Here is an 18,453-nt window from a genome sequence, read left to right as displayed (position 1 = left end):
CACACAGCTGCTCTTCAATAAAAACCAATTTGATTGTTTAACAGCAGTCGCTACTATAAAACAGTCAACTTATACCGCATCGCTGATTTTTTAAATCAAGGTAGGTGATCCTTGACCTACGACCCCAAATGCAACCAAAATTGATGTCGCTAAGAGAGACATTTGTTAAGTGAGTGTGCAACCTCCTTGCCATGGTTGTTAAGCGAATCGCTGCAATTATAGTTAGGGACCTGGTTGTTAAGTGAAAATGTGATCCACATGACCCTGGAATGCTGTGAGTTTGCCAATTTTGATTATGAAGGGGATTTAGTTTATTTATTTTGGGTGATAACTCAGCGAAATTAAATTTAAACCCGTAGTGTATTTCTTTACCTTTCTTTTAGCAAAAGTGGGAATATTTAAAAATAATGAAAGCATTAAATTGGGTGTGTTGGGTATTTCTTAGTCTTGATTAATATATTTCTTGTCCCTTCTAGGATAACTCAAGGGTAGCATGAAAATGTGACATTACAGAGTACCTAGAAAGCTAAATTTGTTTCACTGCTATTTTCAGAATTGGCCTCATTATCATCAATATTCTATTCTTTTTATAGATTACCTTTCTCAAGGAATAGACCTTTCTGGAATTGAGGTAATTGAAAACGAACTCCTGTTCATTCGCAAGAGCTCGACTCGAGTGAAAATCAGGCCAAACGGTTGCTGGAACAAGGGATAGAGACTCAGGTGAAAATTTTATTTTTATTTCCTTCCTAAAGCGGAATAAAAAGAGCCGGTATAGTTATGCTAAAATAAACGGCTCAGAATTTTTTAAAATGTTGGAAAGTTTTTAAAGAGATTTTATTGCCTGTTGTTGTTGTTAGTTGCGAAGTTGTGTCCGAACCCATCAGCACCCCATGGAGAATGTTCCTCCAGGCCTTCCTGTCCTCTACCATCCTCTGGAGTCCATTGAAGCTCACGCCGACTGCTTCGGTGACTCCATCCAGCCACCTCCTTCTCTGCCGTCCCCTTCTTCTTCTTTTGCCTCCATCGTTCCCAGCATGAGGCTCTTCTCCAGGGAAGTCCTTCCTTCTCATCAGGTGGCCAAAGTCTTTGAGTTTCCTCTTCGGATCTGGCCTTCTAAAGAGCAGCAGGGTTGACCTCCTCTAGGACTGACCGGTTGGATGGCCTTGCAGTCCAAGGGACTCAATGCAGGAGTCTTCTCCAGCACCATAGTTCAAAGGCTCCATTCTTTGGCGCTCAGACTTCCTTTGGTCCAACCTTCACAGCCATCCATTGCAACTAGGAAAACCACAGCCTTGACTAGACGCACTTTTATTGGCAGGGTGATGTCTGCTTTTTAGGATGCTGTCTAGATTTGCCATCGCTTTCCTCCCCAGTAGCAAGCGGCTTTTGATTTCTTGGCTGCGGTGTTTTGGAGCCCAGGAAATTAAAATCTGTCACTTCCTCTATTCTTGCCCATCTATTAGCCAGGAATTGAAAGAGCCAGATGCTATGATCTTACTTTTCTTAATGCTGAGTTTCAAGCCAACTTTTATTTGCATGGTAACGTAAGACACGTAGCTTGGTCTATCATGAGATAGGTACTTAGAAAGAGTGTGTGTTGTTTTGCTTCCCGGAAAGTAATTCATGTCGTCCTCGACTTACGACCCACAACTGAGCCCAAAAATTCTGTGGCTAAACAAGACAGTTGTTAAATGAGTTTTGGTGGGACCCATTTTTCGCCCTCCCCAGGCTCCAGAGGCTTTCTAGGCCTCCCCACCCCCAGAGGCCCTTCACACGCTTCAGGAGTCTTTCCTGAAGACTCCAGAGGGCGAAAAACAGCCCTACGACAATCTGGAAGTTTGGGAACGGTGACTTCCGGTTTGGCTGTAGGCCCGTTTTTTTCTCCTGAAGCCTCCGGAGGGTGAAAAAACTGGAAGTCACTGTTCCTGAACTTCCGGGTTGCCTATAGGGCCATATTTCACGCCCCGGAGGCTTCAGGCGGTTTCCCTGAAGCCTCCGGATCACGGAAAACGGCCCAACGGGCAAAACGGAAGTCCGTTCCAGGGAAGCCGCTGGGGGCTGGAAAACGGCCGAAAAAGAAGGCTGAAGTCAGCTGGTCAGCGCGCACATGCGTGCTGGAGCTGACAGGGCAACGCCTCTCGTGCCCTAACCAATGACTCCGTGTGACACCTGTGGCATGCGTACCATAGATTCGCCATCATGGGCTGTAAAAGGATGCAAATGACCAGCTGTCTGCAAGGAACATAAATCCTTCCCTTCTCCACCCTCCAGTCAGAGCTGAAGAAGCTTCTGGGATGAGAAGCGAAACGTTTTCAAAAGAAAAAAAACAAAGTCCAGTTGTCTCTTGAAAAAGCACCCTTGGGGCAACCATGACTTGGATGATTGAGAATCTCCATAGATATTTAACTATCATAAAGTGTACTCTGGGGTCATAATGTTAATCCTTTCGTCCCTGTGGGTGTTTTTTTGCTGGAAACTTGCTGAAAAGGTGACAAACCCACAAAATACATTATAATTGGGATTACATGACTGCAGAATGCTTCAACTGTATGCAAAATGTTAAAAAGAAGCGCTTTCATTTTAAATTAAGCCGTTGCTTGCTTTGATCCATTGCAAATCAAAAACAGATTGATGTTTCCCCCTAATTTCCTTTATTTCTTTAATTCGAGGCTGATGCACATAATTTATGAGCATGAAACCAATCTAGACACGATGCGACTAGAAGAAATGTGAAGCAGAAAGTGTGAGATTAATTAGTATGAAATGCACCATTCATTTTAAATCAGGCCTGTAATGTGTTTTTTTTAACTTACATTAGATCTGACAATGCAGAATGTTATGCTTTCCCTGATATTAATTGAGCCTATGATAAACAATTCCTTTTCTCAAATCAATTGATTAATTTGTATTTTTCTTTTCTCCTGATTTTAAATAGTGAGTTTAATCTCACGTAGTACAATAAAGCATTATGAACTCAGCCCTAATTTTTTTCTAGATAACTAGTTTATTCTGTGACCTGAATAACAGAGTTTGGAAGGGACCCTGGAGGTCTTCTAGTCCAACCCTCTGCTCAGGCAGGAAACATTATACTGCTCCAGACAAATGGCTGTCCAGTCTCTTCTTAAAATCTTCCAGTGTGGAGAATTCACAATTTCTGGAGACAGGTTGTTCTACTGATTAATTGTTCTCACTGTCAGTAAATTTCTCCTTAATTCTAGATTGCTTCTCTCCTTGATTAGTTTCCATCCATTGTTTCTTGTCCTGCCTCCTGTGCTTTGGAAAATAGGTTGACCCCCAACTTCTTTGTGGCAACCCCTCAATATTGGCAGATTGCTGTCATGTCACCCCAGTCAAACCCAATTCCTTCAACGGTTCTTTATAGGTTTTATCCTCCAGTCCCATAATAATCTTCGTTGCTCTTCTCTGCCCTCTTTCTAAAGTTCCAACATCTCTTTTTTTATATAATCCTCGACAATTAGACAGCTTTTTGCGTACACAACCCTGTCCTTTTCTTGTACTAAGGGATGCGGTGGCTCAGTGGCTAAGACGCTGAGCTTGTTGATCAGAAAGGTCGGCACTTCGGCGGTTTGAATCCCTAGCGCCGTGTAACGGAGTGAGCTCCCGTTACTCTTCCCAGCTTCTGCCAACCTAGCAGTTCGAAAGCACGTAAAAAATGCAAGTAGAAAAATAGGGACCACCTTTGGTGGGAAGGGAACAGCGTTCCGTGCGCCTTTGGCGTTGAGTCATGCCGGCCACATGACCACGGAGACGTCTTCGGACAACGCTGGCTCTTCGGCTTTGAAACGGAGATGAGCACTGCCCCCTAAAGTTGGGAACGACTAGCACACATGTGCGAGGGGAACCTTTACTTTTCCTCTCTTGTACTGTGTGTGAGATATCTTGTTCCACAGGTTTTTCACTTTCCATTAGCCGTTGGGGGCAACCACGATGAGCAAAGTTCCCCCTCCGAAATTAATTGCAGATCATTAGAACAATTGGCTATCCTATTAGCCTGCCCTTCAAAACAATCAAAGAATTATTGGTGTTCCTTGCCCGTCGTGCATGACCAACGATTTGCTTCCCAAGGATTCATGGGAAGGTCTTTATTAATGCTTTATAATTGTATCTGGGGATGAAAGGAAGAGGGAAGTGTCAGGGCGAAGGGCTTGCTGGTCAGATGCGTTGATGGATTTTTGCAGCGCATCAATTTAGGAGACGAATCTGCTCCTCGCGACCGTCCCGAGAAATAGGCAAACTATTTGGGGACTGAGAGAGGGAAGCAGAGGACGGTGGAAATGAAATGTCAAATCATGATTATTTCCCGCTTGGTGTGAAAAATTTAAATATTTATTCGTTTACTGAGCAGGCAGAATTATGAAATATTTAAATATTAATTTTACTGAGCGTACAGAAACTTGCAGAACCAGAGAGTTGAGGACTTCTAGTCCAACCCATGTAGGAGAGTCTGTACCAGCGGGGTCAAACTCAATTTCATTGAGGGCCTCATCTGGGTTGTGTTTGACCTCAGGGGGTGGGCGTGGCCAGCTCAACATCACTCGTGTCGGGGGGGGCATCTGTGGTGGTCAGTGGCAAGGCAGGACTTCCCTCAAACCCTCCCTCACTCTCATTATAATCTCCCTCCTTCCTTCCTTTTCGTCCTTCCTTCCCTCTTTTTTTTCCTTCCCCCTTTTCTTCCTTCCTTCTTTTTCTTCCTCCCTTCCTTTTCTTTCTTCCTTCCTTCCTTCCTTCTATTTCTTCCTTCCTTTTCTTCCTTCCTTCCTTCTTTTTCTTCCTTCTTTCCTTTTCTTCCTTCCTTCTTCTTTTTCTTCCTTCCCCCTTTTCTTCCTTCCTTTTTCTTGCTCCCTTCCTTTTTCTTCCTTTCTTTTTTTCCTCCCTTCCTTCTTTTTTTCTTCCTTCTTCTTCTTTTTCTTCCTCTTCCTTCTTTTTCTTCTTTCCCCCTTTTCTTCCTTTTTCTTCCTCCCTTCCTTTTTCTTCCTTTCTTTTCTTCCTCCCTTCTTTTTCTTCCTCCCTCCCTTTTTTCTTCCTTCCTTCTTTTTCTTCCTTTTTCCTTCCTCCTTCTTTTTTTCTCCCCCCTTTTTCTTCCTTCCTTTCTTTTCTTCCTTTTCTTCCTCCTTCCTTCTATTTCTTCCTTCCTTTTCTTCCTTCCTTTCTTTCCTCCCTCCCTTCTTTTTCTTCCTTCCTTCTTTTCTTCTTCCCTTCCTTTTTCTTCCTCTCTCTTCTTTTTCTTCCTTCCCCCTTTTCTTCCTTCCTTTTTCTTCCTCCCTTCCTTTTTCTTCCTTTCTTTCCTTCCTCCCTTCTTTTCTTCCTCCCTTCCTTCTTTTCCTTCCTCTCTTCCTTCTTTTCTTCCTTCCCCCCTTTCTTCCTTCCTTTTTCTTCCTCCCTTCTTTTTTCTCCTTTCTTTCTTCCTCCCTTCTATTTCTTCTCCCTCCCTCTTTTCTTCCTCCTCCTTTCTTCCTTTCTTTCTTCTTCCTCCCTTTTTTTCTTCCTTCCTTCTTTTTTCTTCCTCCTTCCTTCTTTTCTTCCTTCCTTCTTTTTCTTCTTTCTTCTTCTTCTTTTCTTCCTTCCTTCCTTCTCGTTTCTCCAAAAAAAATTCGCGGACCACTAGTTGGTGACTGCGGTCTTCGAGATCTTGCCTAGACTTTTGCAAAACTGTCTTAGTTTGAGTCCGAAGGACGGTTTTTTAGGTTGAAGTTTTCCCGTCCTGTGAAATAAGATAATATAATACGGACATTTACAACTTTGCCCAATCCTTATCTTTGCAAGTTAGGGTTTAAAATAAGCCAGAAATTTCTCTGCAGTATAATCAGCTGATAGTGATACATCCTAGAATATCTTCTCCGTTTCCATAGGAACAGATGGGAGAACATTTGAATCTTGGAAGCCAAAGTGGAATATATTTTCAGACGGTCTGGCTTACCAAGTTTGTATTCCCGAAACGTAAAACAATAAAAATACGGCACATCCATAAGGCGTATATTGCTGTTGGTGTTTGTCGTTCCTCATAGAACTGGCATATAAGGTGACTAGTTATGCATTTTGGGGCGGGGGGGGGAAGGAAGGAGAACAGCAATTTTGATCAGATCTGCATACTGTAAAGCAATTCTAAAAAACGAACTTCAAACAATTTACTACTTACGTAGAAACTCAATACTGTATCAAGAACTTTAGGAACGGAATTAGAATGCAATGCACAATCGAGGCCAAAATTTATACTGTGAAGGGAGACGTTTGTTAAATGAGTTTTGATCCATTTTCCGGCCTTCCTTGCCATGGTTGTTAAGCGAATCACTGCCATTGATAAGTTAGCAGTGTGGTTGTTAAGCGAATCACTGCCGTTGATAAGTTAGCAGTGTGGTTGTTAAGCGAATCACTGCCATTGATAAGTTAGCAGTGCGGTTGTTAAGCGAATCTGGCTCCCCCCCCAACCCCCCATGGACTTTGCTTGTCAGAAGGTCGCAAAAGTGGATCGCATGTCCTTGGGACACAACAACGGTCAAAAGTATGAACCAGTTTCCAAGCATCTGAATTTTGATCACATGACTATGGTTTACGACTAAGGGCCGTAAAGTGTGGGAAATGGTCATGAATCACTTTTTCCAGTGCCTTTGTAACTTTGAACAGTCGCTAAATGGACTGTTGTAAGTCGAGGACTGCCTTTAGAATTAGAAGAGAATTCTTTATTGGCCAAGTGAGATGGGAAACACAAGGAATTTGCCTTCCACTGCATAAGCTTCAATATACACAGACAGACATACAAAGAATGTACATACAAATATAAGCTTTCAGTATACATACAAATAACAAAGTGATCAATCATAAATTGTAAATCATAAGGTCCAATCATAAATCATGAGTTATAAACCACCCAATGGTAAATCATAAGATACCGATCGGAGACGGTAATAGGAAAGATAAGAAGAAAAATAGCAATACAATCCTACAAGGATAAATACCCTTAGGCATAAAACAGTGCTACATTCCCACGGTGCAAGGAATCGGGCCCATAATTCATTGCAGTTCAGATTTATTGACCTAGCTAGCCTATATACAAGAATCTAGTCCATTAAGATTCGATACTAGTTGGCATTAAATGAGAGTCAATGGAATTCAGAGAGGTTGGAGTGAGACCGTTTCTGGCAACGTAACAATTCTAGGTTGATGGCGTCCTTCACTCCCCCATCCCAGTTCTGTATGGTTTTCCAAAGTTTATAACATTTTTCAGCTATTAAATATTGTAATATGTAACATCTGTAAAGTTCCTTTGGTGGAGAGGTAATGTATTTTTATATTTATCTTTACCAGTAAGACCTGAATTATGATAAGCTGTTGTGTGTAATATATTATATTATATTATATTATATTATAGTATGTATAGTATAGTATAGTATAGTATTATAGTATATTGCATTATATTATATTATAGTATAGTATAGTATATTGTATTATAGTATATTATACTTATTATACTATTTATAGTATAGTATATATATTATACTATTAATAGTATATTGTAGTATATTGTAGTATTTGTATTATATTATAGTATAGTATATATTTGTATTATAGTATATTATGTATATTATAGTATATTATTATATATTGTAGTATATTGTATTACATTATATATAGTATGTATAGTATATATTGTATTATAGTATATAGTATTTATAGTATATTAGTATATTGTAGTATATTGTAGTATATTGTAGATATTATTATAGTATATTATATGTAGTATATTGTATTATATTATAGTATAGTATATGTATTATAGTATATTATAGTATATTATTATAGTATATTTATGAGTATATTGTATTATATTATATTAATTATATCATATCAATTATATCATATTATTAATTTTTTGATTTGTCAATCATTTACAAGATGATAGGTATAAGAATAAACATGGGTATGAATGAAATGGGCATGAATAAATGGGGACAGTAGGACAGGGACGGTAGGCACGGCGGTGCGCTTATGCACGCCCCTTACAGACCTCTTAGGAATGGGGTGAAGTCAATAGTAGACGTTTAAGGTTAAATTATGGGGGTTTGAGGATGTAACAACGGAATCGAGTAGTGCATTCCAGGTATTGACCACTCTGTTGCTGAAGTCGTATTTTCTTTAATCAAGATTGGAGTGGTTTACATTGAGGTTGTATCTGTTGCGTACTCTTGTATTATTGCAGTTGATGGTGAGTAGTAGTAGGACGTTGTGGATAATTTTGTGTACTACGCTTAAGACTGACCATAGGCAGTGTAGTTCTGGGTTGTCCAGAAGCTCAAAATTTCAAGCCGGTGGTATAGGGTATTCCGTTACGAGCAGAGGAATGTAGTACTCTTCGTGAAATACCTCTGGATTTGCTCGATTGTGCGGATTCCAGACAGAGGAGCTGTATTCGAGAATTGGTCTAGCAAAGGTTTGTATGCCCTAGTTAGCAATACAATGTTACCGGAGGAGAAGCTTCATAAGATAGGTTAACAACTCTTAATGCCTTTTTGGCGATGCTGTTACAGAGAGCTCTAGCACTTAATTTTCAGTTACAAAACATCTAATGAGTCACAACCACCATTGTTGACATCCATGGGTTCACTTTGCCGTGTTAAATTGGTTCGAAACATTGGTTGTGAAAAAATATATCCCTTTAATGAGAATTAATTAGAATAGTGGTTTTTTAAAAAAATTATATAGTTTTTTATTCCCTAGAAGAACATGGGCTCTTTTGACTAAATAAAACCGTGAGTTTTAATGACTGTAATTGTACGTTGGAAAATGTCAAGCTTGACAAATATTGAGCTGGGCGATCCCGAAACATCTTTATTTGCTTTGAAATTGGTTAAAACTCTGGAAAAGTAAATTGCCCGAGGTAAATGAGTGAAGGTGTTTCACTCTTCTTTAATTTCATTTTCACTCCAACTGTTATTGGAAAGAGGGTAAATATCGCAGGAGAAAAGAAAACCAAGAGATGAAGAAAATAAATAAATCTGCCAGCCGTTTTAGATTGTTTCCATCACGACATAATTAAATGACTTTCTAGGTTTAGGAACTGGACCTGACCCAATCAAGAGCATGTCATAAGCGTTTTCAACGGTCCTCTTTAGAAGTCTCAGCTGCAATGCACAAAATTATCTGAAAGCTATAAAGGTCTCGGTGTGTTCAGTTCATTTCTCTTGTGAGATGGATCACAAAATGGTTTTAAAAGAATGGGAAAAGGCCAGTCCTTCAACACCAGCTTTATAAATAGGGTTTCTCAACATTCAAAGGTCTGAACTTCAACTCCCAGAATTCCCCAGCCAGTGTGGGGGATGGGTTTAAATGCACAATGACTATATGTATACTTTTCTGTTATATTGGTTTTTTACTAAAAGGAGGAGAATACAGGTTAAAATTAATACGTATATTGAAAAGGAATTATAAATACCGTCAACATAAAATGGAGCTCGCTCGGAAGCAGAAATACACCAAGTAAATGAGATGATGGGAAGTAGAGGAGAGAGGTAAGGGAAGAAGAGAGGGTTAGGAAGAGGGTAGAGGGGGAAGAGTAGGAGAGAAAGAAGGAGGGAAAGAGGAGAAGGAGAGAGGAAGGGGTAGAGAAGAGAAGGATGACAGAGGAGAAAGGAGGTAGGGAAGGGAGGAAGAGGGAAGAAAGTGATGGATAGGGTACAAATAGGGTGTTATGGAGAGCAGAAGAGCCAATAATTGTTTTGGGGAGTTGTTGGTAAGATGAATTGATGTAAACATTTAATAATACAATAGATGTTGGTTATGTAATAGTAATATGTGATTATATGCTATGAAAATAAAAATAAAAAACCTTTATTAAATAAAAGAATTCCCCAGCCAGCATAAGTTGAAATCCAGACATCTTAAAGTTGCTTAGATTGAGAAACAGTTATAAATTTTGGGGGGGGGCCCTTGATACTCTCTGAGCTTGGTGGTTTTCTTGCAGGCATTTTCGCTACCAAACTAGGTAACATCATCAGTGCTAGGAGGTAGCGGGGTTTGTGAATGGAAGAGAAGGATAAGAGGGCATGAAGCGAACAAATGGTCCCAGCAAGAACTCCTTTTATTAATTGACTGTGAATTCTGCTCATTCACATCCAGCAAAGTTTTCAAGGGAGGATTTACAGTCACAGACCTTATCTGGCTTGGAAAGCTGCCAGGCCAATATCTGCAAAACTTGGTCAGGAGTCTTGGAGAGTCATGAACCAATTAAGCGAATTAATGGTCTCCTGCAAACTCCACTCCCCTTTCGCTCCTCTTTTATTTCCTCTGGGAGGGGCCATTCACCGTCCACCTGTGGCCTTACTCCCAAGTCGACCCCCTGTTCTTTAGCTGTTCCCTTCCTCTGGCAACTCTGCGCATGCGCATACTGGGAACAGGCTCCAGCTGTTCTTCTGCCTCGGTGATGTCTGACTCTGAAGGCAGCTAATAACTGGTCTATGTATCTGGCCCCCTCTCTACCTCCGACGCAGAGCCCTCATCAGAGCCTTCCCCAGACTCCAGGACTGGCCCAGGTTCCTCCCCAACCTCCTCACTGTCCGAATCTGCTGCCAGCTCTGCTGGCCACTGGCAGAACACAACAATGTGTTGATTGATGGCCTGTTTTCCATTTATCACTAACTCCCCCCCCCAAACATAATTGCTTTCTCCAGTGAATTCCCATGCACGGCATAGCCAAAATTAGTGAGATGCACTTTTGCAATCATTTTATGAATTCCTACAGCTCCACAGTAGCTTTCTAAATAAATAATGCTGTGTGCTTTGGCCCAAATTTTCCCATGAGCTAATATTCTTCAACATCTTAACTTTGTGCTGATGCTTTTTCAAGATTTCTTGTCGGCCTCTTTAAAAAAAAAAAAACCTAGGTGGGTTTGTCAGAACTTACAGTGTAATATTTGAATTATACCGTGTTTCCCCAAAAATAAAACTGGGTCTTATATTAATTTTTGCTCCAAAATTGACACATTACGGCTTATTTTTCAGTTAGGTCTTAATTTTGGGGGAAATGTGGTACTAATGAATCCGTCTGGCTGATGATCTTAATTGGGGCTTAATTTGGGGGTAGGGCTTATATTATGAGCAGGTTAGGGCTTATTTTCAATTGGGTCTTATATTTGGAGAAACACGGTAGTGTGTAGTATTCTTTCTGGTAGTAATGATAAGATTATCGGATCCCTTATAACCCCAGGTAAGTGTAATGGGACATACTATTTTTTAATGGGAATTGGATACTACGTAAGAGGGAATTATGGATAGAAATACAGGCATTCTTTGACTTAAGATAAAATTGAGCCTCCAAATTATGTTGTTAAGTGAGATATTTCTTAAGCTCGATATTTCGAGCCTCGGTTGTTAAGTGAATCATTGCGCTTGTCAAGTTAGCAACCCGACTGTTAATTGAATCTTGCTCCCCGTTGACTCTGCTGATGAGACGGTCACAAGAACTGTTCACATGACCTCCGCACACTGCAGCTGGCATAAATACGAGTCACTCGCCAAGCATCTGAATTTTGATCACGCGACCAGAGGGGGTGCTGAAACAGTCTTAAATGTGAGCAACGGTCATAAGTCACTTTTTCCCCAGTGCCATTGTAACTTTGAAAAGTCACTAAACCTGTTGTCGAGGGCTACCTGTATAAGGTCTTGGACATTAGCAAAAACGGACCCTGGTTTCAACTCCATGCTTGTAATAGCAATAGCAATAGCAGTTAGACTTATATACCGCTTCATAGGGCTTTCAGCCTCTCTAAGCGGTTTACAGAGTCAGCATATTGCCCCCCACAGTCTGGGTCCTCATTTCACCCACCTCGGAAGGATGGAAGGCTGAGTCAACCCTGAGCCGGTGAGATTTGAACAGCCGAACTGCAGAACTGCAGTCAGCTGAAGTAGCCTGCAGTGCTGCATTTAACCACTGCGCCATCTCGGCTCTGTAGTATGTTTTATAAAGAAACGTAGTCGTTAATTTTTTTTTCCCTTGGTGGATTTACTCTAAAGTACAAGATCTGCAATTCGCATGGAACATTTCCCCCTCTCCCCTCTCGTTACCACTGAATGCAGTGGAGTTTTTATAAAAGCTCCTGCCTCCTGCAGTGAGACTCCCCGAGAGATTCGAAAGACCTCTGGTTTGTCAGACTCCCAGTTTGGTTACCATAGTAAATATAGATCGGAACAAGGAGGCGTCTCGAATTCATTTGATGCCATTTGTGGAACGGCAGTCTGTGAACAAAATGGCGCCAGGTCGATAGAGGAAGCCGAATTTGACTACCGTTGAAAGAAGCTCCTGAAGATGGCTGGGTCTGCATTTGAAAGGCGAAGGCAGTGAAGGGGTTGTTTTGTTTCCCCAATCTACAAATCTGCTCATGTTTCGTTGCAGGGTGATAGCTTTTCGGATTAAACAGTTGGACTTTTTGCTATACATAGTTTTCATCTCTGTTTGTTTTCAACAGGAACCCTTTCTGTGTGCTGCCAATTAAGAAAAACATTAATAATCCATAGCATAATTATTTTTCTTAATTGACCGCATCAAAGAAACTTGCATCTATCTATCTACTCTATCTATCTATCTATCTATCTATCTATCTATCTATCTATCTATGTATCTATCTCTATCTATCTATCTATCTATCTATCTATCTATCTATCATCTACCTACCTATTATCATTATGCCATCATCTATTATCATGTTATCTATCTATCTATCTATCTATCTATCTCTCTATCTATCTATCTATCTATCTATCTATCTATCTATCATCTATCTATCTATCTATCTATCTATCTATCTCTATCTATCTATCTATCATCTATCTATCTATAATCTACCTACCTATTACATTATGCCATCATCTATTATCATGTATTATCTATCTATCTATCTATCTATCTATCTATCTATCTATCTATAATCTACCTACCTATTATCATTATGCCATCATCTATTATCATGTATTATCTATCTATCTATCTATCTATCTATCTACTATCTATCTATCTATCTATCTATCTATCTATCTCTATCTATCTATCTATCTATCTATCTATCTATCTATCTATCATCTACCTACCTATTATCATTATGCCATCATCTATTATCATGTATTATCTATCTATCTATCTATCTATCTATCTATCTATCTATCTATCTATCTATCTATCTATCTATCTATCTATCTATCTATCATCTACCTACCTATTATCATTATGCCATCATCTATTATCATGTATTATCTATCTATCTATCTATCTACTATCTATCTATCTATCTATCATCTATCTATCTATCTATCTATCTATCTATCATCTATATATCTCTCTCTCTATGTCTGTCTATATGTCTATCATCTGCATCTCACTCTTCCTATCTCTCCCTCTTTTTCTCTCTCTCTCCATCATCTGTATATCATCTCCATATCTATCATCTGTATCTCTTTGTCTGCCTCCTGCCTGCCTGCCTGCCTGCCTGCCTGCCTGCCTGCCTGCCTGCCTGCCTACCTACCTACCTACCTACCTACCTATCTATCTATCTATCTATCTATCTATCTATCTATCTATCATCTCTCTCCCTTGCATTCACACCACATGCTTGCACTTTGGTTCAGAAAAGGTTAGCCATCACTGGTTTATAATATAAAATACACAAATACGAAAGGAATAGTGGGAGAAATAGGGAGGGAAAGGGGAAGGGAAAGTGTAGAAAGAAGGGGAAAAAGAAAAAAAAGAAAAAAAAGAAAAAAAAGGTTGACTTCCAATTCCCTTTGGTGCAGTAGAATACAACAGTAGTATCAAACCTCAACTGTTCTTTTACATAATAATTTAAACTAGCCATTTCTATAACAAACATATCTATCTCATTGGCAAAACTCAAAATCAAGTTTCATTTTTTTTTTGCCCACCTCAGGCACAAAGTCCAGAAGTGGTTTCCAAGTAGAAACAAAAGTGATTGTGGTTTTTTTTTCTTTGATCAAAACAGCCAATTTAGCCATCTCTGCTAACTCTGTCCATTTTTGCAGCCGTTTATCCATTGTGGGGATCGAAACGTCCTTCCATTTCTGTGCATAAAGTACAATTATTGCCATCGACATATATAACATTAAAGTTCCCAATTCCCCCCCCCCAAGTCTTTTTCCATTAAACCCAAAAAATGGGTTCTTATATTTACTTTAAGAATTTTCTATATTAGAATATGAATCCTACTCCAATATTTTTTTCCCTTTATCACACACCCCAGAAAAGATAAAAGCTTCCTTCTTTACATTTACATTTGAAATACTTTTGCGAACAATTATTTTTACATGTCCAACACACTTTCCTCCTCTTATTTTTCCCAGAACAACAACCCTGTGAGGTGCATTGGGCTGAGAGAGGGCCAGCTGGCTTTCATGACTACGGCAGAACTAGAACTCACGGTCTCCTAGTGATTGGCCCACAGTCACCCAATTGGTTTTCATGACTGTGGCAGAAGTAGAACTCCCAGTCTCCTAGTGATTGGCCCAAAGACATCCACCTGTTTTTCATGGCTACTGCAGAACTAGAACTCTCGGTCTCCTAGTGATTGGCCCAAAGTCACCCAGCTGGCTTTCAGGACTTTGGCAGAACTAGAACTCCTTTCTCCTAGTGATTGGCCTAAAGTCACCCACTGATTTTCAGGGCTTTGGCAGAACTAGAACTCCCGGTCTCCTAGTGATTGGCCCAAAGTCATCCAGCTGGCTTTCAGGGCTATGGCAGAACTAGAACTCCCGATCTCCTAGTGATTGGCCCAAAGTCACCCAGCTGGTTTTCAGGGCAATGGCAGAACTAGAACTCCCGGTCTCCAAGTGATTGGCCCAAAGTCACCCAGCTGGTTTCTATGGCTATGGCAGAACTAGAACTCTCGGTCTCCTAGTGATTGGCCCAAAGTCACCCAGCTGGCTTTCAGAGCAATGGCAGAACTAGAACTCCCAGTCTCCTAGTGATTGGCCCAAAGTCACCCAGCTGGCTTTCAGGGCAATGGCAGAACTAGAACTCCCAGTCTCCTAGTGATTGGCCCAAAGTCACCCAGCTGGTTTCTATGGCTATGGCAGAACTAGAACTCCCGGTCTCCTAGTGATTGGCCCAAAGTCACCCACCTGTTTTTCATGGCTATGGCAGAACTAGAACTCCCGGTCTCCTAGTGATTGGCCCAAAGTCACCCACCTGTTTTTCATGGCTATGGCAGAACTAGAACTCCCGGTCTCCTAGTGATTGGCCCAAAGTCACCCAGCTGGTTTCTATGGCTATGGCAGAACTAGAACTCCCGGTCTCCCACTTTTGACCCTGATGCCTTCCCCACTAGACCAAACTGGCTTTTTTATCTCGAACCTATTCTACAGCTATATGAAATAACGCCCAATGTTTTTGTTGAGTAAGACAAATATTGACTGGACATTTAAGTTAGGGCTTGGATATTAGTTCATTGGGGTTTAGAAATTACAATAGAAGAGAAATAGAAACAGGCACTTTTGAAATTGTTCCCCCCCCCCAATCCCTGTTGTTCTTATTGTGCTGGTGCTTCAGTGTGCCACACAATTTAATTAGGCTCTTCATTGTTGCTACAAATTTTTTAAAATAGAAAGGGAGAGGCGGAGCAACTGTTGCAAGGAAGTACTGCAGCTACCTGTCACGACGACACTTTCAAGTGAAAAGGAATCATGAACTGTTTTTTTTAAAAAATAATCCTGGTTGCCAGATTAACAGGGTCTGCATTGAGAGAGAGAGGGAGAGATTGAGAGAGAGAAATTGGGAGAGAGAGATGAGAGAAGAGGAAGACATTGAGAGAGAAAAGAGATTGAGAGAGAGAGAGATTGAGAGAGAAAAAGAAATTGACAGAGAAAGACAGAGATTGAGAAAGAAAAAGTGATTGAGAACGAGATGGAGAGAATGAGAAAGACTGAGTGAGAGAAAAAGAGACTGAGAGAGAGAGAAAGGGAAATTGAGAGAAAGACATTGAGAGAGATTGAGAGAGAGAGATTGAGAGAGAAAAGATTGTGTGTGAGAGAGAAAGATTGAGAGAGAGAGAGAGAGAAAGAGATTGAGAGAGAAAAAGAAATGAGAGAGAAAGACAGAGATTGAGAAAGAAAAAGTGATTGAGAACAAGATGGAGAGAAAGAGAAACTGAGTGAGAGAAAAAGAGAGACAAGAGAGAGAAAGGAAATTGAAAGAAAGACATTGAGAGAGATTGATAGAGAAAGATTGAGAGAGAGAGATTGAGAGAGAGAAAGATTGTGAGAGAAAGATTGAGAGAGAGAGAAAGATTGAGAGAGAGAGATTGAGAGAGAGAAAGATTGTGTGAGAGAGAAAGATAGAGAGAGAGAGAGAAAGATTGAGAGAAAAAGAAATTGAGAGAGAAAGACAGAGATTGAGAAAGAAAAAGTGATTGAGAACGAGATGAGAAAGAGAAAGACTGAGAGAAAAAGAGACAGAGAGAGAGAAAGGGAAATTGAAAGAAAGACATTGAGAAGATTGATAGAAACAGAGAGAAAGATTGAGAGAGAAAGATTGAGAAGAGAAAAAGATTGAGGAGAGAGGAGAGGAGAGAAAAGAGAGAGAGAGAGAGAGTGGGAAGAGCCTCAGAATAATTAGAAGTAGTTCTCAATGTACAACCATTTATTTAGTGATAAAGTTCAAAGTTACAACGCCACTGAAAAAAGTAATTTGTGACCGTTTTTTACACCCACGATCGTTGCATGATGATGACAGTTGCGGTGTCCCAAGGTCCCATGGTCCCCTTTTCCCACCTCTGACAAGAATGGGGAAGCCGGGTTTATTTAACAACCTTGTGATTAACTTAACAACCGCAGCGGTTCACTTAACAACTGTGGAAAGAAAGGTCATAAAATGGTGGCAAAACTCACTTAACCATCTTGCTTAGCAACCATGATTTTGGGCTCAGTTGTAGTCGTAAGCCGAGGACTACATGTAATGGGAGATGGAAGTCGGTTTTTATTATACGAGCCGATAACTGGGCGTGGCCTGGCTATTTATTTATAGGGGGAAACTATCCAGACCAAACGTAATTTCTAATGTTGGATTTTCCCACTTCCTAAAAAGCCCCCTTGTGGAGTACTGTGAAGCTGTTTCCATGGCAACTCCATTGCGCCGTACAGTAGAAGCCATTTTATGGCAGTACAGTAGAAGCCGTCTTAAGGCACAACAGGCTGTATCTTAACAACACGCACACACCAAGGGGTTAGGGGTGTCTTACCGCCACAGTCTTTGTCTCCAGAGAGTAAGCCATCTGTGTACCAAGTTTGGTTGAAATTGTTCGAGGCGCTCCAGAGTTATGCTGGAACACACAGACATATACACGGAGACAGCCATTTTTATATATATATATAATGCAATGTAGCACGTTGCAAATTGGGCTTAAATAATTCAGTATTTTACAAGCCGTGGCAACATTTCCTTTGTCCCCATGGCTGAGTTGATCCTTAATTCATTATTAGAAATAATCTAAAGAACATTGGGTGATCTTTCCGGCTGTAGAAAGTTTTTTTTTTTATCTTTCTTTACCAGTCTCCAATTATAAAAAATCCAACACTAGTTCACAATTAATCCCTTTTTAAAGGTCATTGTAGCACATTTAAATAAAGCATGAACATTTGGCGATCTGATTGAAGCATGACCTTCCATTGGGTCTTTCGGTCACAGAATAATGATACAAAAAATGATGTCTGCAAAGATTTGGTCTCTGGCATCGTGAATTAAATAATCTGAACTAAATAGGTTACACTAACCAACTGTTTAATAGGGGGGGGAAAGAATAAGAGAGTCGGAAGGGTCCTTGGAGGTCTTCTAGTCCAACCCTCTGCTCAAGCAGGAGACCTTTTCAAACAATCTCTTTTTAAAAAACGTCCAATGTTGGAGCATCTACAACTTCTGGAGGCAAGAATTTGTTGTTCTAACTGGCAGGAAATTTCTAGTTGAAGTCCACAAGTCCACATGATGGCTGAAGAATTCTGGGAGTTTAAGTCCATATACTGGTTGAGGAAGACTGGGAGTTGAAGCCCACAAGTCTACATGACAGTTGAGGAAGTCTGGGAGTTGAAGTCTACATGATAACTGAGGAATTCTGGGAGTTGAAGTCCATATGCTGGTTGAGGAAGTCTGGGAGTTGAAGCCCACAAGTCTACATGATGGCTGAGGAATTCTGGGAGTTGAAGTCTACATGATAACTGAGGAATTCTGGGAGTTGAACTCCATATGCTGGTTGAGGAAGTCTGGGAATTGAAGCACACAAATCTACATGATGGCTGAGGAATTCTGGGAGTTGAAGTCCTTAAGCTGGTTGAAGAAGTCTGGGAATTGAAGCACACAAATCTACATGATAACTGAGGAATTCTGGGAGTTGAAGTCCTTAAGCTGGTTGAAGAAGTCTGGGAATTGAAGCACACAAATCTACATGA

At 40.4% G+C, this 18,453-nt stretch overlaps 1 protein-coding gene across 1 annotated transcript in view; it reads left to right on the top strand.

Moving 5' to 3' along the window:
- Window positions 1-18,453, top strand: part of COG5 (component of oligomeric golgi complex 5) — a 132,764-nt gene that overhangs the window by 49,118 nt on the left and 65,193 nt on the right. The window contains 2 exon segments of the mRNA XM_032221701.1: window positions 594-674; window positions 677-723. Coding sequence (XP_032077592.1) covers window positions 594-674; window positions 677-723 — 128 coding nt within the window.

The sequence above is a fragment of the Thamnophis elegans genome, chromosome 7, assembly GCF_009769535.1.
Source record: "Thamnophis elegans isolate rThaEle1 chromosome 7, rThaEle1.pri, whole genome shotgun sequence".
Taxonomy (NCBI): domain Eukaryota; kingdom Metazoa; phylum Chordata; class Lepidosauria; order Squamata; family Colubridae; genus Thamnophis; species Thamnophis elegans.
This window is presented reverse-complemented; position numbering and strand designations above follow the sequence as displayed.